At 35.4% G+C, this 21,921-nt stretch overlaps 1 protein-coding gene across 1 annotated transcript in view; it reads left to right on the forward strand.

Moving 5' to 3' along the window:
* LOC127425463 (lysophosphatidylcholine acyltransferase 1) overlaps positions 1–15,033 on the forward strand; it is a 51,292-nt gene extending 36,259 nt beyond the window's left edge. Inside the window, exons 6-14 of the mRNA XM_051671492.1 lie at positions 2,218–2,276; positions 3,476–3,510; positions 4,823–4,877; positions 4,960–5,042; positions 5,366–5,491; positions 9,702–9,855; positions 9,952–10,044; positions 10,280–10,421; positions 13,896–15,033. Coding sequence (XP_051527452.1) covers positions 2,218–2,276; positions 3,476–3,510; positions 4,823–4,877; positions 4,960–5,042; positions 5,366–5,491; positions 9,702–9,855; positions 9,952–10,044; positions 10,280–10,421; positions 13,896–14,092 — 944 coding nt within the window. The 3' untranslated portion in view covers positions 14,093–15,033. The remainder of the gene's footprint in view (positions 1–2,217; positions 2,277–3,475; positions 3,511–4,822; positions 4,878–4,959; positions 5,043–5,365; positions 5,492–9,701; positions 9,856–9,951; positions 10,045–10,279; positions 10,422–13,895) is intronic.
* The last annotated feature ends 6,888 nt before the right edge of the window (positions 15,034–21,921 follow it).

Raw genomic sequence — 21,921 nt, forward strand, 5'->3', positions numbered from 1 at the left:
TTCCATCTTTTCATGCAAATTGTGCTCTGTTTTGGACTAAACTGCCAGTGTGAAAGCCCCCTAAGTGTAAAACTTCAGTGTGTACTGTAACTTGTCCTGCACTGTTTGTGTTATCAATGTGAATGATGCCTAAATCATATGGATTGTGATGTGTGTTATTACTTTTCTATACAATCAGACTTGTGTTCTTCAACAACACCCCAGAATCGTGTTGCCTAGGTTGCATTAGCATACATCATTCTCATTTTCTTCTAAAAATTTAAAAATATACTTTTAAAGCTGATGTAATTATTTGGTGTTAAATTTCTTTCTCGTATCCCAGCTTAATATGCAGAGTCCACTATAAGTAAGCCATTTGTAGCTTGATTTCACCTAAACGTGTAACTGGCCAATGGTGTTTGTTTGCGGTGGGACTTTTGGTTTGTAGATGGGTCGGGGAGTTTTCTGGAATCTGTATGAAAATTGTTTTAAGCATATAGTTTCAAAGATGTCATTACATTTCATAGGAAACATTCCTCAAATGTTTGTGATTGGCTGTCCTCCTATTTTATTCATAATGAAGCTGGGTCTGATTGGTTAGGCTTGGGTGTCATTCTTTTATCACCTAACTACTCAGGACACGTCCATGATGAAAAATGCAAATGAAAGATGGGTACATTTGCATTATTTGACCTGCTCCATTTCAGAGTTGCTTTGGTCCGTTTATGTAAAAGGTGAGGAAGTACAGTCAGTGAAGGGTTGGTAAGTGTCTGTTAGCAGGTAATGTGGAGCTGTTTGCAAGCTGAAGGGCATCTTTCTTCACTCCACACCTTCCCAAATGTGATGAGATCTGACTGGCACAGGTTTAGACTGAGGGAGAATATGCATTGGTGTTTCTTCAACTTCGGGCAATTTCAAATCCCATGAGTTATGACCATGCCTTCATCACATATGTTTTCAAATATTTTATGTGCAGATTTTACTGTTTTAGCCTCATCTCAGACTTTCAGTATGAAAATAAATACAAGTTATTATTATTTTTTTTAAATTATGATAATCTAAACAATAATCATGACCATTTCAGTACTTATTGTGAGATAATGATATCTATTTTGTTTTAAATTGTGAATGTCCCAAAGTTGTGGAACAGCAAAACAATTTTGCATATATATATATAATTTATTATTATTATTATATTTTTTAGTGTACTTGTTTACCAAGTCAACAAAAGTGTCAGTAAAGTGCATGCTTGAGATGAAATATGAGACAAGGGATGTTTGTAGAAAACAAAGAAAAATCGAGTTAAATATCAATTGTGAGCAGAATATTTTTAAGGTCACTTCCAACCACGCTGTAATTTTGCGAAATTCTGAAAAAAGTGTTGAAATATTATTTAAATGTGTTTATTTAGGATACATAAAATATTATCCATGATATTAGCCTTAGCAAGACAAAGGAGTCGGTAATTTTATTTCAGAAACGTTAATGTCATTTCATTCACCATTTCCACTGCAGAATTCTATTATACACAATGCAGAATTTCAGATGTGTCGGAAATGATACTGTGGTGGGAATTTTGATAACTTTCAGACAAAAATTACTTAAATCTCCTGTTGTTATCATACGCTATACATACACTATTGGACATTGTTAATAAACAAATTTAAAAAGGAAATGGCAAGAGTGTGAATTTTATTTAAGACTACTTTCGAGAAGATCTCAGTGCTAAAAGTGCCTTAAGTTGAAGAAACACCCATATAAAGTATATAGCACTTGTTTTCTTTATTCCATTTACTCTGTTGTAGCCGAATTTAAAGGGATAGTTCTCCCAAAAATTAAAATTCTACTCGCCCTATATTAGCCTATACAACTTTTGCGCTACATTCCAAGTGTTCTGAAGTAGTAGTCACCATCCACTTTTAGTGTATGGGAAGGAGCATCCTGGATTTTTGTGTTTCACAGACAAAAAGCCATTATACACCTTTTAAAGAACATGAGGATAAGTAGACAATGCTAGAATTTTCATTTTTGGGTGATCATGTTCAGCTCATGACAAAGTTACTTTGCATACTTGCTTTCACACTCACTCTCGCACAGAAGGCTCATGTTTCAGCACAGTAAATGGGTGGGACAGGCTATAGTTTACAGTAAATGCCACACCCAGTCCCTGGAGTCAACGAGTGCGCACACTCTCATGCTATCTCGTTTGACCATCCCTTTCTCCCTCCTTTCTTGCAGGTGCATTCATCCCTGGAGTTCCTGTACAGCCTGTGCTGTTGCGTTATCCCAACGAGATGGTAAGAATAACCTCTCCGCCCAAAAGGTGTGTCATTACAGTGTCAATGTTGAGCCACTCATTGCTGTCTGGAACACAGAATTATGTTTCGCTATTTATGAAGCCTGTGGCTTTCTTTGTAACATCCCAGTGATTTCTATAAGCAGGAGATCAAACATTTCATCATTAAATTTGGGCAGTGTATCAATCAAAGCAATCGTACCTTAATTTCCTCTCTGTCCATTAGGGTTTTCATGGTGCCAAAATTTCAGTTGTTCATTGAAATTCCACACTATTTTTGATACCACATTAATATTCTATAGCAACTAATATGCTATTAAACATACTAATTTTTTTAAGGATAGTTAACAAAAAATGTATGAAACAACATGTAATGTATAATTAAGCCTTCAAATATTTCTCAATTAACCACATAACACTTACTACATTTCAAGTTCTTCAAGTAATTATTCAAGTAAACGGCCAATAATAAAGAACAAAGAACAATAATTTTGCTTGATTAACAACATAATAGACAGTAGCAGCTGCATTTACTTTGCAAGACCTAATGCACAGATCAGTTTTTCTTTTTTTTTTTTTTTTTTTTTTTTTTGGACACGCATCAATTTTTTTTGTCCCAACTTTTTACATTCACGTAGGACATAGCCCACTACACCTCAGAGGGATGGGCTTTTTGTCCAGGAAGTGTATTTGATTGTTCACACAAATACACGAGTGAGTGTTTGCACCTGTCAGTCGCGGTACTACCGGTACAGTAGAAAAACTGGTATTGTTACTTTTCATTTTAGTGTCGACCTGGTACTGAAGTACCAGTATTTTCGACATCCCTGTTCTCCTATCCATCCCTTTCTCTTTCTGTCTTTCTTCCCCTTCACCCTTTCTCTTTCATAAATAATACAAGTAGCAATCAGGTTTCATTTAGACTCCCTGGAAAATTTGTAGCACGTCTGAGCTCCTCTCATAGCGCATATTCCTACTGGAATTTAAGAACAGGGCACTCATATTCAAGGTTATGCTATGAGAGGAGCAAGGTCAGGTCCCAGCGGTTAAGTCACTTTTTAGCATTATGTGTTGATGGGAGTGTCTATGTGATGGTTTGTTTGTTTAGGTGGAAACAATTGGTTAAATATGCATGTTTGATATGTGTTTGAGATGCTAAGCTTATTCATTCCCTTCTTTCTCTTCTCACTTCCTCGATAGGATACAATCTCATGGACATGGCAAGGGCCTGGAGCGTGAGTTCTCTGTAGTTCTCTTGAACTCCTTCACTCCTACTTTAACTTTCAGTATTTTATAATGGCAGTAATGCAGTTTGTTATAGCTGAGTGTATCTCACGAAACATGCCAAGAACATGTCCAGGTCATATCACCCCCAAATCGTGACATTTAAGCACATTTCCAACCCCATTTCTTATTACCATAATATAAAATAAAATCTCATTCTCATTATTGTAATGTGAGAATTTTTATTGGAAAGTATTTATACTTTTTTATATGACAAATAAAGGAATAGTTCACCCCAAATTTTAATTCGCTCATTATTTACTCACCCATATGCTGTTTCAAACTCTTATGACTTTCTTCTTCAGAACAGATGAAGATTTGGTGCAAATATATCCATACAATGAAATTCAATGGGGTCCAACACTTCCAAGCAACAAAAAGGACATAAAGGCAGCATAAAGATAATCCATACGACTCAAGTGGTTTAATCCATGTCTTATGAAGCGATACGATCTGTTTTGGATGAGAACAGTGTTGGCAAAGCGTGTGCACAGCGTGTGGTCTGTTTCTCACCCAAAAACGATCATATGGCTTCAGAAGACATGGTTTAAACCACTTAAAATTGTGCTGGCTTTATGTCCTTTTTTTTTTTAGCTTGGAAGTGTTGGACCCCATGGACTTGCATTGTATGGATATATTCAAATCATATCTCAATCAAAATATCTTTATTTGTGTTCCGCAGAGGAAAACAAGTCATACGAGTTTGAAACTGCTTAAGGGTGAGTAAATAATGAGAGAATGATCATTTTTAGTTGAACTACTCCTCTAGGTGCACTTTCTTTCCAAAGTCATGACTATTAAAGGGATAGTTCACCGAAAAATGTGTATGTATATATATATGTGTGTGTGTATATATATATATATATATATATATATATATATATATATATATATATATATATATATATATATGGACTTGCATATTTAAAAAGCTATGTGTACACGTCAAGGTAATATGAATAATTTGGTAAAATTAGAATTTGGGCGAAAATGTGCGTAATTGTCATGAAAACAAGGTCACAAAAAAGGCTTCATTTTCATTTAGTTGTGTTTATAATATATTATTTGCAATATATAATTTCTTTTGATTTTTGTAGTTAAATGTGACCTGGACATATTTTCATGAGATTTATCCAGCCACCTCTGAACAGGTTCACTACACCTTTTATCAGACCTCTAGGTCTGGACTAACTGTCAAGTTTTGTGTTCATGCATGGATTGGTTACTATGAACTGAAATAAAATCCCTATATCTTTCTTTCAGGTTTAAGATTCTGTGGCTCACCTTATGCCAGCTACATAATTTTGTAGAAATCGAGGTGAGAGCTTTGTGAGATTTTAATATTTTAGATTGCACATGCACAGATCAGAGTTATTGAAAACAATATTTTATCTGTTCAGTATCTTCCAACGTACACCCCATCAGAGGAGGAGAAGAGGGACCCAGCATTGTTTGCCAACAATGTGAGGCGCATCATGGCTAAGTGAGTGCTCTTTTCTGCCTTATTTTTTCAAAGAGGACACCTGCCCCTGTATGACCCATATTACTTTTCTTCTTCCTTGGAGCACAGTAGATGTCAGGCAGAATCTTAGCCTCAGTCACTTTCATGGTATGGAAAAAAAATGCAATGAAAGTGAATGGTTACTGAGGCTACCATTATGCCTAACTTCTCCTTCTGTGCTCCACGGAAGTCAGTCAGTCATGCAGGTTAAGAATGAGGTAAGGCAGGCCCCAGTGTCCTGTAATCCATAATAAAACATATCCGTTTACATCCCTCTCTTCTTTCGTTGTGTGTGTTCTCCATAGGGCACTGGGTTTGCCCATAATGGATTATTCCTTTGAGGATTGCCAGCTTGCTATGGCCAAAGGCCCTCTACGTTTGCCCAGACACACCTGCTTGTTGGAGTTTTCCAGACTGGTACGGCGTTTGGGGTGAGTAGACCTGCACGCCAGTTTGGGAAGCTGAGATATGAAATGAGTCTTTTTGATCTGGCCTTACAAACTTAAAATGTGATCCACAAACTCATTTTTCTACTTTGATTGAATAAGTGATTAGGCTTTTTTATTGGACAGCAGTGTTCTCTTAAGCCATGCCCTCACTACACAATTTTTGGTCATATTTTGCTGTCACAGACAGATTTCTGAGGTCTGTGGCAGAACCCACAGATTGCATTCAAAAAGGTGCTCATTAAGTATTAGCATTTCATTTTGCTATATCTTCAAGCATGTTTGATATTATCGGCACATAATCTCATAGTGTGAGCGATGAAGCGACAACACAAACTGCTCCAGCCAATCGCATCTTATGCATCTTTATGTACAGAAATTGAAAGCCACAATTTGATCATATTGTGTTTTATTGTAATAAAGTTTTTTTTTTTTTTTTTAACAAATAAATGGTCTGAGCACTCTTCTTGACATTGTGCTATATTTTATTTACCTCCAACTTGTTTTGCAAAACAGACACAGATAGCCTGCACACATCTTACAAAAAAATTAAAAAAAATAAATAAATAATCTGCCCCATTTCAATTATGTTGTATCTTCTTTTGTTTTTCAGCCAAAATTAGTGCGGCGAAAATTTGGACTGTGATCATTATTTCTCGTGTGAATTTATGTAAAATCATTTTTTCGCTGTTGGCCGGGATGCATCTTGGCCGACGATCATGTAATTTGTGCACCTCGTCTGGATTCTGTAGTGTTACATGTGCACTGCTATGACAACCATATGACAAGAAACCTTATGTAATGTGATGAAGGGCAGTATATGAGGTCTTAGGAACATGAGGTGCAGGATTTGATCATGGAATGAATCAGTCATTCAACCGATCGCTCCATCAGCCAGTTCGTCTATAGGGCTGTACATATCACAGTATTGATATATGAGTAATCTTTAGTAGAGCCATGCCATAAACAGTCATTACGTTGTATTGTATGAGCAACACCGTGCTGACTGATCAAAAATCAAATGCAGATTTCTGCCTGCCAACAATGTGCTCATAATGAGAGGAAGTGAAACAAAGGCTTTGTTTACTACGAATTAGAAACTGAGGATTGATTTTACACTGATGATACTGCAGTGGGCTGATTTTTATTGGTGGTGTTCATTTGGCAGTGAACACAGCACCCTCTAGTGAGCTGGATAAAGATATGCAAAAGTAGAAATACAAAAGTTTGAAAGATGCAATACTGTAATCAGAGTAAGTAAAAGTAAAAAATGGCTTTGAGTTAACACACTGCCTGGCCAAAAAAAGTCACCTTTTGGATTTTAATAAGCACATACTTAAGAGCCTATTATTGGATCATTATTGCAGTGATTAATATATTTCAGCTGGCAACAATTCTCTGTGAAAGAGTGGTTCAGGGAGCATGAGGAATCATTTTCACATATGAATTGACCACCACAGAGTCCTGACCTTTGGGATGTGCTGAAGAGTAAATCCAATAAAAATTGCATTTCTCATTTTCAAATAATTCTTCCTCAGAAGTACTAAAATAACTACTGGAATCATTACTGGAATCGTTAAAGAACCGGAATCGTTAAATTCCTAACTATTCCCATCCCTAGTTAATAATCTGGGGTTGGTTCAGTTGGTCAGGTCTAGGCTCAGCAATGTAATGTGGCAATAAAATAAAGTAAGATAACTACCTGAATGTACTGAATGACCAGGTTATCCCATCAATGGATTTTTTTCTTCCCTGACGGCACAGGCATATTCCAGGGCGACAATGCCAAGATTCATCAGCTCAAATTGTTTGAGTGGTTCAGGGAGCATGAGGAATTATTTTCACACATGAATTGGCCACCACAGAGTCCTGACCTTAACCCCATTGAAAGTCTTTGGGATGTGCTGGAGAAGACTTTACGGAATGGTTCGACTGTCCCGTCAAAAATGCAAGATTTTGCCAAAAATTTATGCAACTCTGGACGGAAATAAATGTTGTGACGTTGCATAATTGTCGAAACAGTGCCATGACAAATGCGTGCCGTAATCAAAGATAAATGCGGTCCAATGAAATATTACAGTATGTGTCTTTTTTTTTTTTTTTTTTTTTTTGGCCAGGCAGTGTAAATAAAGTTACTACCCAGTTGGTCTAGATATTTAAGGAATTGCAAAATAATAAATATGTCATTACTATAGGTCATTGTCAACCTTTTTTTGCCACAAGTACCCCCACAGCACCATCAGTATGGCTTGAGTACCTTAAAAAACTAATGTTTGTACTATAGGGATGTCATAAAATATCTATTATTGATCAGCACGTTATTTTATCGATACATTTGAGGCATCAATATATTAACATAAGCTGACATTTAAATTAAGAAGCCTGATTTGTGTGCTTTTCAATTCACTGTCAGTTGCATTCCATTCAGTGTAGTCTGATATAATAGCTTTGGGAGACCACAAGGGGGTGACATAACTATTACTAAAGCCGGTCATGGCATATCACACACACATTGCAAGCTGATAGCAGTCCAGAGTTACAAAGGTTTATGTGCTTCTTCAAGAATTAACATAGTGACTGAGTTTGCAGGTTAGTGTATAGTGTGGGTGTAACTGTGCAAACTGAACGATGTCTTAGTCTTTTCTCTCGGTAGAAAGCGGTAGGTGCTGGGCGTTCACAACTATCACTTTACAAGGTTATTTCTTGCACAATCTCTCTTTCGCAGCAGGTGGAGTTATAGTTAATACCAACCTCAGGTGCATATGGGCAATAATACATTATGTAATCTATATGCAAGAATACTTGCAAAATCCTGAATTTAATCATGATTAATACTTTTGATCTATTGACATCCCTAGCAATGCTGGGTATTGATAAAGATTTCCCAATTTGATTCACAATCTCTCAATTTGTTTTTGATTTGCTTCTAATTGATTTTGGTGTATTTCTATTATGTTTATTTTGCTTGCATTTGAAATACCTTTTCTCTTAGCTAATGCTGTTAATTCTACAGGGACCTTCTAACTACATTAGAAAATAACATTTTAATTTATCATTAGTTTTTCATAATGTCGGTATATAAATATTGTTACAGGTGTGTTGTTTACGTACATCATTTGTACTATTTACAAGTATTTACATTGATATGTAGAACAATCGCTAAAACGGTACTGTCTCTCTAAGAAAACTGGCAATTCAGAGAGGGCATTTTAGCTGAGTGCATACAGTATTAATTAGTCGCACTGCTTCTTTATTAGATTTAAATGTTTCTTTTTTGCTGTAAATAACAGAAAGGTTATTAAAAGAGACATTATCAATGACAGATGGATTTTGTGGATCTCGTCTTTGGACATACATTGAACAGTACAAGTCAAACCAAACTTTTACTCTCAACACACAGTGAAAGGATCTCGGTGCTGAACATTGCATATTAAAAGATTGATCTTGGGAGTTTAATCAGTATTAGGGTTGTTCATATAAAGATTGTGATTAATCAGAAAATCTATAATTTTACCCCACCCTAATCCCTGTTATTTTTATTTTAAGTCATACATTTTATTTTATAGGTTAAACAAAGCACATTTCTTTATTGAATCCAATTCTTTTCGCTTACCTCGTGGAACCTGCTTGCATACCCATGCTATTGGTTACCTGAGTTTATGTTATTTGGAATAATACTGCGTCTCTATTGCCTAACTTTAAATCACAATGTAATGATCACAGTCTGACATTTTTAAATCTGATATACTGTGGGGTCCAAACGTCTGAGACCACACTGGAAATCTTGGAATGTATTTATTCATTCATTCATCCATTCATTTTGTAAACAAGAAATATTCTCTACTAAGATTCTGCACTATTTCTAGGTCACTAATCAAATAATCAAATTTGTGACCTTGACCATGTTAACTCTTGTACAGAGCTCCACTGTTCTATTGAAGCACACAATATATATATATATACATTTTTTTTTTTTTTTTTTTTTTTACACAGCTTGACCACATTCTGTCATTAAAGAAAAAGGGGCAAATGCAAAATACTAAGATATTCTAAAACTTGTGTACATTTTTTAATTTAACTTTTCACTGGAATTAACAGCTAAATAATTACTTTATTTTTAAGACACACACAAAAAAAGGTTTAATGCAAAATACTTAAAATACAGTTTTTCATTATATTGTGCCCTGTCTTGCAGACTGAAGACAGGGGTCACAGATGAAGTCCTGTATGAGGAGGCCACCCGGGCCAGGAAGATGAGTGGAACCAGACTGGATGCAGAGGGCTTTGCTCAGTACATAAACCAACCCATGAATGAAGCAGTCCAGGATATCTTCTCACTGTTTAAGGAGGTTAAACAGAAACCATTTCTGATGTTAATCAGTCGTGTATTTAAATAATGTGTTTCAAATAGTGATGATGTTTTAATGGATTGTGTGTTTTACCAGCATGGTGAGATGGATGTAAGAGAGTATGTCATCGCATTGTCTGTGGTCTGTAGACCTTTCAGATATCTGGAGACCATTAAACTGGCCTTCAGGGTGAGTTAAGTTTCTGACATGCTTGGACCCATATGAGTCAAAACCTCATACACTTTTAATATAAACCAAATGCTACTATATAGATCATGTACTGCATCTTATACTTAATCTTATATCCATTTATTCTAATGGATGTTTGAGTCTTGATGGTTATATAATAATGGTTTTGATATGTGTATTTTCAAACCTTTATAGTGAACATTGAAACATTACTGTAGCTGTTCTGTCTCTCCAGATGTTTGAAGCACAAGAGGACGGAGCTGTTGTAGAAGATGAATTGGCCGTCATTCTGAAAACGGCTCTTGGAGTTGGAGATGTCACTGTTAGTGATCTTTTCAGGGCCATAGATTGTCAAGACAAAGGGAAGATCACATTTGGTAAGACCCTAGACAGTGCTTAACTTATCCATGTTTGATTGCTGAAGCCTTTGTGCTAGGGCTTGCACGACTACTCATTTTTACTAATTGATAAATCAGTGTTTGACTTATGTAAATGACACACCACACCCTGCAGCATCAGCAGTCTATGTATAAAACAAGCACAACTTAAGTCTAAAACTCTAGTGCAACTAATGAGATCAATGACTAGTTGACACAGGCACAAAGCATAAAATAGTTCGTAATTAGAGCTGTCAAAGTTAGCTTTAATTAAAATTTTTCTTTATCATGATTAACACATATACCTTTAATAAACCAGTTTATACACTGGTCGGAGTAGGGTGGAACCTTTGTGATATGTCTGCCCGAAGTCATTACACACACACACACACACACACACAACAACAACAACCGTTTCAGTGATCAAATGATGGGGAAAGGACCTCTTAACTAGTAGTTGACTGATATATCACAGAGGCCGGTAAATCGGCCGATATTCTGACTTTTTTAATTACCGCCATCGGGCAAAACATTTTCCCGTTTGGCCGATTTTAATTTTTTACTTAAATTTTTTAGTGCGCCAAAAATCACCTGCTTGCATTAATGCGACTGAGACATGTAAACGACCAGTCACGGTTCGTTTCGTTGTTATGTGCCATCATGTTACTACAATAATAGACTGTTGTGCAACACAGTGTCATTTACATGGTCAGAGCTGCTGCAGTCGTGTTTGAGCTCATAATGTTAAAGTGCTCATCTGTTTCATTCTCCCTCTCTCTCCTCAACAGTTCCCTGTAACTTTTAACTGTCTTGTCTAATGATAAAAAGGCAAATATCAATAAAACTAATATCATATACCATCTGCAAATATGCGCATATCTTGTTTAAACAGATGAAATAAACCAACCTCACACAACTTCAGATCCAGCATCCTGTGGACTGCTCATAAATCTTCCTCTGAAGCACATATTCTAACAGTCTCTCCTCAACAGTTCCCTGTAACGTTTCTAATGATAAAAGGCAAATATCAATAAAAGTTAATTATATACCATTTGCAAATATGCAGATAACTTGTTTAAAAATAATTAATTCACGAACCTCACGAAAACCAGCGTTTTTCTTCCCGTTGAGCGCTCATCTAATATCTTCCTCTGAAGCATGTATTCTATCAGCCAGAATCAGAAACTTCAGGATCAGGATCAAAAGTTCCTCTGATACACAAATCATGACGGTCACTACGTAACAATCCCAGCAGGCGATCCAGGCCGTTTAAACTGTCAGGAGATTGAGGCTCGCGCTGGATCTGCACGAGCGCGTGAGTGCAACTTCAAGGCTGTGTTCGAAACCAGAAAATGCTGCCTCCGGAGGCTGTATACAGAGGTACGATGAAAATAAGATGCTTTTCAAACTGTTCAGAGACCAGTTTCCTCAAGAGTTCCATTCATTCAAAACAGCTGTCAGTTAAGCCATTAACTGATTGGGCAGCAAGGTAGCAAGTCAGCTGGCTAAGTTTTCGGATGCAGCCCACGGTAAAAGCGCTTCACGTGTGCTAGAAGTAAATGTCTTATTCACTATGCACTGTATGTACAGTTGGTTTGATTTGGTATTTTTCAAAAAAATGAGATTGCTAACGTGGACATGCCATCCATGGTTGCTGGACTACTGTGTGTACTGTTATTTCTTTCTTCCTAATATAATAACAATTTCTTCATCTGCAAATAAAATACAAAAATGTTATAACTAAACAAAAATCTGAAGAAACTGCTATCTACCATTTAAAATGCAATATTATTTTTTAGTTTTGTGTGAAATTGAGTATTATTATATTTTTTTTAGCAATTTTATGTTTGTTATTTACTTTGATAAATTGTGTGATATATTGTATCAGCCTGTCGTCCACCCTGCTATCTGGATATCGGCATCGGCCATTAAAAACCCCATATCGGTCGACCACTACTCAACGTTATTTGTTGAACAAAACAAGCCCAAATGGGACTTGTGATGTAAATCAAGTACTTTGCAATTATCACGAAAATGAAGAAAAAAATGTTGGATGCAAGCGCTTTTCATGTGGAGTTCAAAGTGGCGCCTGACGCTGGCATTGACGCCCTGACAAGAATCATGAATGCAGCTGCACGATTGCTGCAGCAAAACGGATAGCCACAGTCTACCGGCTGATTAATATTGTGGAGGATGAGAGTTGAAGTGATTGAATGCCCATTCCAGTGAATACTCAACTAATAGGGACTAGTTCTTTCAATTAGTCAAACTCCCATTTACACTTTGGGTAACGTTTAATGTTACTTGAATTGGTGCTATTTTAGTGCATTTCTATCTTTATACCATGGAAAGCTTTGTTTGAAAAAATGAAATGTTTATGAAAAGCATTATTGTTACATATTCTTTTGTTTTCTTTCCTGAGAAGAAAGCACTTTTCTGAGCACTTTCAAAATCTGTGATTAATCGTGATTGACTATAAAAAAAATTTGCGATTTATTGCGATTTAAAATTTGTAATCGACTGACAGCACTATTTTTAATACAGTCACAATAATGCATTTACAAGCTCTCCAGTGTGCTGATAACTATAAAAAATCATCTTATTCAAAAATCACACAGAGCAAGAAAACAGTGTTTACATGAGATTTGAAATTATTGGATTATTCTCTGCTTTTGACATCAAAACGTAAATTGGCATGCGCACAACACTTGCGCACATTGGATAACCTTTAAGAATGTCGGTAAAGGTGTTTACATGCAAAATATGTTTATGAACTTACCCTGATAAAGGAAAACATTTTAAAGCATTTACATGACCACACACTGAGCCTGTTTATATGCACACCAATACACTGATTACGCTTTAAAATAGTCTTATTTAAAAAAATCTGACAAGGTAAGAAATCCGTGTTTACCTGACATTTGAAATAATCGCATTATTCTCTACTTTTGACTTCAAACCGTGAAGAGGCATGCACTCAACACGTGTGCACATTGAATGAGCCAGTAAGAATACCAGGTATGATGTTTACATGACACGTGAAATCTGCGTAATGGGTAAAAATCTACCCGTGTCAGTTGGGTTATTCATAAGCCGTTTATGACCTTGATGCTGATAGAGGAACGCGGTTTATTGCGTTATTTGAGCGCACTTGTTGTTGGCTTAAGCATAATCGTGTAAGAATGTACATGTAAACGTGCTCATTCTTGGCTTATTTGTTTTCCTGACCAACCAAATTATTTGGTTTTGGTGAGAAACAACCAGAAATGTAAGTTATGTTTTTTTTTCAGTGAAAATCTTGGCATGAATCATTGCAGGTTCATGAGCGCTATGAGAGAAGCTCGTTCATAGTGGCTCATGTGTCCATGCAAGAACTTGTTGTTTTTAATGCTAAACATGTTATGTCTTTGGAGTTATAAAAGAAAACATGAATTGCCTTTCATTTAATGGTGGTTGTAAATTGTGCCGTTTCAGATGATTTTTTCCGGTTTATGGAGAAATGTCCAGATTTTGTGAAGCAGTACCACTGTCTCCATGAGCAAGCCTCGCATCACTCCACAGAATCCACATTACCCTTAGAGTCTCAGTCTTCAACTAACGGCTTCTGTGCTGACTTCAGCCCTTGTGATACAAACACTCACTATGCTTCACACAGCAAGAAACAGGACTGAATGCAGCTTTTTCCCATCACATCTCATCATCCTCGGTGTGTGGGGGACTTTTTTTTGCTTGTGTGTGTGTGTGTGTGTGTGTGTGTGTGTGTACTTCTGTGTGTACAGACAATATATAAAAGTTGAGTCTGAATTTGCATCTGGGAATATTACCATGGGGATTTTTCTATTCAAAATCTTCTATTTATATTTTTTATTCCCTTGAAGCTGTTTTACTTGTCTTCGGGGCTGTTCTTTTTTGACCGATATTAGAGATGGAAACCAAAACTGACTGAAGTTTAATGCTTTTGTTTTTTTTTTTGTTTTTGTTTTTGTTTTTTTTTGTTAGTTAAGAGATTTATTTTACCATTTTTTTATTTATTTTTTTTGTTCTATATAAAGTGTAATTTGGTTTATAACACAAGTGTGTTTTTTTTTTTTTTTTTTTTTTTTCTTTTTTTAAAGTTCAAACCTGTCTTGGCTTATGTTCTTCAGGCTGTTGAGGTACATTTAAAGCAAACAAAAATACAAATAAAATTATGCCTGTTACTACAGATACAGTACCATTGTGTGCCTGAATAGTTAAAGAGCATTTGAGTGAACCTGAAAATGTGTCTGGTTGGAAGCATTCCTTTCATGTACATCAATACAACATTCTTTACAGTAGAGATTTACCTCTTACAGACTTATTTTATAATGCCTATTGCCTATTGTTTTAACTTAATTTCCTACAAATGCATTTAAATGAAAATTGTTTGTTGAGAACAGAGGTGTGATGAAATGTGACACCTGGTAGAAATATTTGCAATATATTTTTGAGGTGGGTTGAAGTGATTATATTTCTAAACACTTTAGTCTAAAAAGAAATGTATATCATAATGGTACCATACATTTCATACCTGCAGCCTGTCTTATTTAAAACTTACTTAAAATCACAGGACAACAAATCAAATTCAGTCCATATTAATCTTATCAGTACAATGCAGTATTGTCCCTCAAATTTTATTTTCAATATATTATACCTTAATGAGATTCAATTCAAATGCACCTTTACTTGTACTCCAGGGGTTTAATCAATGCCTTCTCCAATTGGTTATGTGTGAGAACAGACCAAAATATAACTCCTTTTTCACTGTAGAAATTGGCAGCAGTCTCCTTGGCGATCATGATTTCAAGCTGGATTACACTTCCTACAGTGCCATCTAGCGCCCTGTGCATGTGCCAAGCACTAGGAAGTGTAATCGAACTTGAGATCGTGATTGTTCTTAGAGGCTGCAATGTCAAGATGTACAGTGAAAAAGGAATAATTTTTTGGGTCTGTTCTCACCCAAAACCAACTAGATCGCTTCAGAAGACATTGATTAAACCACTGGTGTCTTATGGATTACTTTTATTGTAACTTTATCACCTTTTTGGAGTTCTGGTCACCATTCATTTGCATTGTATGGACCTACAGAGCTACAGTACTCTTCTAAAAAATCTTTGTTTGTGTTCAGAAGAAAAAAGAAAGAACCTCACTACTGGTGCTTAGCCCTTGACAAATCCCTCCAAAAGGAGAATGACTGCTAAACACATTTCTGCAATACCTTCAAATGTCAGAGCAGTGCAAATTTCCACAAGAGGATGCTATAAAACCTTTAATCTGGATCATAGGATAATGTGCAGGTTCTGTTGTGAGTCTCTCTGAGCTGTTTTAGTAAATTTAACAGAAGAATTGTGAATTATTTCTGCAGCCAGGTGGTGCCGCTATGACCGTGACCCATAATAGCTACATAAATGTGATCAGCCCCATTACCAAACATACACCTGAAGAATCATACAACGCACACTGAAGATATAAGGAACTTCCTGTTTCACATTTTTAGCCATAAATTTATTGCTTCGCCATGGCGACACCGTTCAAAATATCAAACGTCTGTTCGCGATTTAGTATGTACAATGTCTTGGCATGATGTTGCACAAATTTGGTGCCAGTCACACGAGTCCCCTAGGAGGAGTATTTAAAAGTTCAGAGCTTGTGACTTTCATAAAATCCAAAATGGCCGACTTGCTGTTGGACAGAGCTAATGACTATAATTATGAAAGTTGTCTGGCTTGGTGAGAACTATATATGTACCAAGTTTGGTGACTGTAGGTGAAAATGGGGGTGCTACAGGGGCCGTCTTACATGCCCATTTTATTCCGCCTATTGAGTACCCCTGTTCTAGATGATTGTTTGTAGGTCTGAAATGTTGGGGTGACAACCACAGTAAATTGCAGAGGTCAAAAATGTCCCTTACTGCAGTTTTTGGACAATTACCCTTATATGTTTGTTGTTTTGACATGGTACCATGCTAATACCATGTTTCTTTGGACATGGACCATGGCATATAATAATTCATGTAAATACAATAATACATGAATATGGTAATCGTTCAGTACCATGGTATATATCAAAATACCATGGTATTGCCATCTGATATATATCGTCACTGTCTTTATGTAAGGCTTGATAATGTCTGTCTTGGGTGTAAATTGTAGTGGTATTAAAGTAATTTCACAGTCTAGTTTTTTTGGAACAGATTTCCAGTAGCATTGAATTTCATTTATTAGTTTCTGTCACTCAATACACCTTCACTCAGCCACATTCTCTCTCTCTCTCTCTCTCTCTCTCAATTTGTCTCTCAAAGTTTTCTTCCCTCGCCCACCTTTTTCCTTCACTCTTCTCTGATCTGTCACCTCAGCTTAACAGTGCCTACGTTGTAAACACATGATGTAATTTGTTAGAGAAAATTACATAAAGGAGTTCTTCTTAGAACCACAGGGTGGCGATATAAGCCTAATGAAACGCCCCAGCTCAAAGGAGAAGCATTACATCATCCTGTAGTAAAAATAGACTAGGAATTACTTCTTGGGTTCTTGAAAGTGGAGCATTTTGTCACCTAGGTCCAAGCTGTTAATAGATAATGACATCATCTGAAATTGCTGGTGAAAAGTAGGATTTGACACTGAGTTGGACTGAATGGATGAAGTTGTTATGCAACCTGGCCATCAGAATTAGCCAAAGTGCCCTTGAAATTCTCTTCCAGTGTAATTATTTGATTATTTTTTTATTTTTTTATTTATTTTATCTTTTACATGAATGGATGGAGCGGAGTCATATTAGTACAATCTGAATTGTACCTAGAGAGAAAGTGTGAGTTATTCAAGGGTGGTTTTTGAATGATCATTTGGTTATTCAGAAATAAAGGCCAATTCATATCTAATGATTAAGATCATTTTAGTTTTCACTGTGGATAGAGCTGTGTCTGAGAATCTGGACTATTCAGTGCATCTGCATTTTGTTAATGCAAAACATGTTTATCTTTGTTGAGATCTTATTGCAAAACCTGTTGTCTGTGATTATTGATCCAGGGTGTTTTCATCAATGAGAATTGATTTAGAAGCACATTTGAAGAGTTACACTGACTGGTTCGACATGATATGTATGCACAATGGGATATATATGTATATGTATAAGTGTGTGTGTGCACTAATATATATATATATATATATATATATATATATATAGGGTTGGGGAGTAACGGAATACATGTAACGGGATTACGTATTTAAATTACAAAATATAAATAACTGTATTCCACTACAGTTACAATTTAAATCATTGGTAATCAGAATACAGTTACATTCAAAAAGTATTTTGATGACTGAAGAGATTAATTTGCATTTTATTGTAATTTGTTTCATTTAATATTTAGTACTTTCAGATGGAAAACATTTACTGTATACATATAAATGATGCGATCCAAAGTGCATTTGAACAGTGGTGAAACACTTTCTTATGATGTGTTACATTCATACGAGCAGACAGAGAAGTCAGTTTGAAGTAAGTTTGGAGCAGAAGAAATAGAAATAAACCTTGTGTAAATTGTCAGCTTTACGCTAAGCTAAAATGCTATTTCTAGCCATTTTACATGCACGTTACCAGGCACGATCATATTTTTTTTATCAAGAAAATTCACGTTGGATCATAATTTCTTTTTTTCTAGTAAGACCTTTGATACTAGGGCAAAAATCTTATTCTTGATAATAATTTTTGTATTGTTTTCCTGTAAAAATATCTAAAAATCCCTAAAACAAGATCAATTTGATTTATCTTGTTTTAGAAACAACACTGCATAAGATATTTAGGTTTTTCAGAGAATGTATTTTTAACATGTGTATTTTGTCTTCCTGTACTGGTAGATTTATTCTAGTAAAAACAAGTGAAAAAAATCTACCAGTGCTGAAGAAGTAACCCAAAGTATTTAGAATACGTTACTGACCTTGAGTAATCTAATGAAATACATTACAAATTACATTTTACAGCATGTATTCTGTAATCTGTAGTGGAATACATTTCAAAAGTAACCCTCCCAACCTTGTGTATATATATATATATATATATATATATATATATATATATATATATATATATGTATATATATATATATGGAAAAGGTTAAATCCATGCTTCATCATAGATTTCAAATGTGTATTTGTAAAAGTGTAATTCTATTTCCAGAAAGTCCGAAATCTGTTGATTTGTGAAATGTTTAAGCAATTAAATATCATATAGCTTAACAAGCTATAAAATAATTTAATTCACACAGAGAATGCATCAAATAAAAACTTTGGAAATCACAAAATAGATATATGAATATTAAATATTGTAAAAAAAAAAAAAAAAAAAAAAAATGCAGACATTTAAATTATCAAGATAAAATGTTAATATTATACAAATATTAAAGTTTTTTGTTGTTGTTGTTGTTTTCTGAATAAATTGCCCATTCCTGTTTTGTTTCTTTAATCAAAGATTATAAACAGGGCTGTCAATCAGTTAACATTTTTAATAAAATTTTATATATATCATATTATTGAACATAACACTATTATTGGCATACTTCTTTCTATTTCTAATTGTTGGTCTGTGTACTCATGTGTCTGACGGACACTTTTGGAATGTGTCAATTTGGTTGTGTCGCATCTCTGGTCATAAGCGCTATGTTTTTAGGCATCTGTGTCAAGTTAAATGTAGTTTTAAAATTTGAAAAATGCATCTTGACAGCTCTGCATTCTTTTGTGCTTGGTCTTTAACAAATCTTTTTTTATATTAACTTAAAATTGCAATATATTATTAATGACACAAAACGAAAAAAAAAATTACTTGGAAGTGTGCTTCATGTTGACAAAAAACCCTTTGAGCATGCGTATTACTGCAGTTACATTTTCCCTTCCCTCTCGGACCACAAGGGGGCCCCCTATATCTGTCTAAATGAGCCATAACAGCTGCCTGAGTCTTACTTGCAGCTTTTAGTATATTTAAAAATAAAATAAAAAACATAAAAATAAAAAAACAACCTTGCTTTGTGGGGCCCCTTGGTGGCTCGAGGGCCATAAGCGGCCACCTATACCCTTTATAGATAGAAACAGCCCTTGCATTTTCCCTGTTGCTCTTGTTGGTTTGACATGACTTGTTGCCTGTACAGTTTGAGCGCTGACTGCCCACTAATGCCACAGATTCTCAAAAAATCAAGGTGGTAATTGATTATGTTATTTTTTTAAATGTGTATTTTTATATTATTAATTACACTAAATGAATGCATAATAATTATAAAATACAATTGGAGATTGTATGAGGACAGAATCACAAAGGCTCTGAAGGAATGACTGTCACTTCACTCGTCTTGAGCCCAGCTGTGTCTAAATCCACCAACCATTTGACAGCCCCACGTAATTCTATCACTTCAACCCCAAGACATGTCCATCCTTATGGCATGCATTAATATGATAATGATAGGAAATATGGATGGTGAAATTTGGAAACCATACCTTTCATCTCGTCTCTCTGTCCCTCTTCATGTATAATCACTCTCTCCCCCTGTTTGATGAGCAGGGAGAATTTCATTAAACTGCCGATATGGACTTGTCTCATTCACCGTGCCTCAGGTTCCCTCCAAGGATCTGCCAACATATATATGTGCGTGCCGCTATTCATATATGCAAACATTTCTGTCAAATCTCTCCGCACCTGACAGCAGTGTGAACCCAATAAACCAGAGGCAGATAAGAGCTGGCGTCAGTATGCAGAACTAATATTATTTGTGCAGTGAAAGCGTTTATCTGTCACGGACTGAGAATTGATGGTTTTGTGTCACTTTTGTTTAATAATGATGTGGTAATCTCAATATGCCCACTGGCTCAGGCTCTATTAAAGTTCAAAAGATTATCCAAATTAAAATCTCATTTGAAATATTGCTTTTTCCCAATATTTTGACTGGAGGTGGATTCTATTGAATGCAATATTTCTCACTTAGCTATCCAATTAACATTTTATGTTTGACAAACTGCAGCGATGGCAAATAGGAACTGGGCTATGAGACTGTGAAATTGTATAATGGGTCTTTCAAAGAAACAAAACTTACTGCAATAAAACTTTTTTTAATTTCAGGAAAGACGAAGTTTAAATATGCCACACAATATGATGACTGAAATGTGACTGTCAAAAAACAAAAGCACAAAAAAACTCTATCTGAGCACTGACAGTCGATGTCAGACTCCTTATCAAAAACACAGATTTTCATTCAGCTTTGTTAAGCATTAAATAACATTGAATTAGCTCTAGTGATTGTTGGTCTTGTTAGTGTGTATCTTTGTCACATCATAGGTGATCACAGCACACTGCTGCCCCAAAAAAGCAACTGACTCTATGGGTAAATTAAATATTAGATGAATTGATGTATTCACCTTTCATTTGCTCTATTATCCCACTGCATATATTGAAGCCAAATGTATATTAGATATATTCAGCTTTTCATTCCAGCCAGCGACTCTCACCACAAGCTGCCTTTCAAAGTAAAAGTGATGGCTCGCTTGAAACTCAAAGAACGAAATAACAGAGACATATAAAAGGTACCAATAGCTTGGACACCTGCTCATTCTTTATTAATTTTAAGTACATTATAAAGTTATGCTTATTTCTAATATATTATTTATGTAGAATACATGAATTATGGCCCCGTAACGAGTATTTGTGAAGGAGAAATGTGAGGTGCTGAGTGTATGACTTCTGTGTAATAATGAAGAAACAAGGAAGAAATATAGACATTATTTTGAATTTGTTGAGTGGAAAAGCGTTTTAGAAAGTAACTTAAAAGTAAAGTAATTAGTAATGTGATTACTTGTCCAATTACGTAATTAGTAATCTGATTACAATTTTAGAGAAATAATTAGTAATTTGTAGTGGATTACTATTTTTAAGTAACTTACCCAACACTGCCACTCTTCTGGAAAGGCTTTCCATTTAATATTGGAAAATAGCTAATTTTTTTGCTCCCATTTACATGTTTGACACACTGATGATGGGTGATGGACCCTGGCTCGCAGTCCAATTCATCCCAAAGTGTTCAGTGGGGTTATTTCTAGGCTTTGTGCAGGTCTTTCTGAACCTCACTTTGTGCACAGGGGCATTGTCATGCTGGAACAGAAAAGGGTCCTGCCCATACTGTTACACAAAGTTGGAAACACACTTCTTTAGAATGACAATATATACAGGTGCATCTCAATAAATTAGAATGTCGTGGAAAAGTTCATTTATTTCAGTAATTCAACTCAAATTGTGAAACTCGTGTATTAAATAAATTCAATGCACACAGACTGAAGTAGTTTAAGTCTTTGGTTCTTTTAATTGTGATGATTTTGGCTCACATTTAACAAAAACCCACCAATTCACTATCTCAAAAAATTAGAATATGGTGACATGCCAATCAGCTAATCAACTCAAAACACCTGCAAAGGTTTCCTGAGCCTTCAAAATGGTCTCTCAGTTTGGT

The sequence above is a fragment of the Myxocyprinus asiaticus genome, chromosome 34 (assembly GCF_019703515.2).
Source record: "Myxocyprinus asiaticus isolate MX2 ecotype Aquarium Trade chromosome 34, UBuf_Myxa_2, whole genome shotgun sequence".
Lineage (NCBI taxonomy): Eukaryota > Metazoa > Chordata > Actinopteri > Cypriniformes > Catostomidae > Myxocyprinus > Myxocyprinus asiaticus.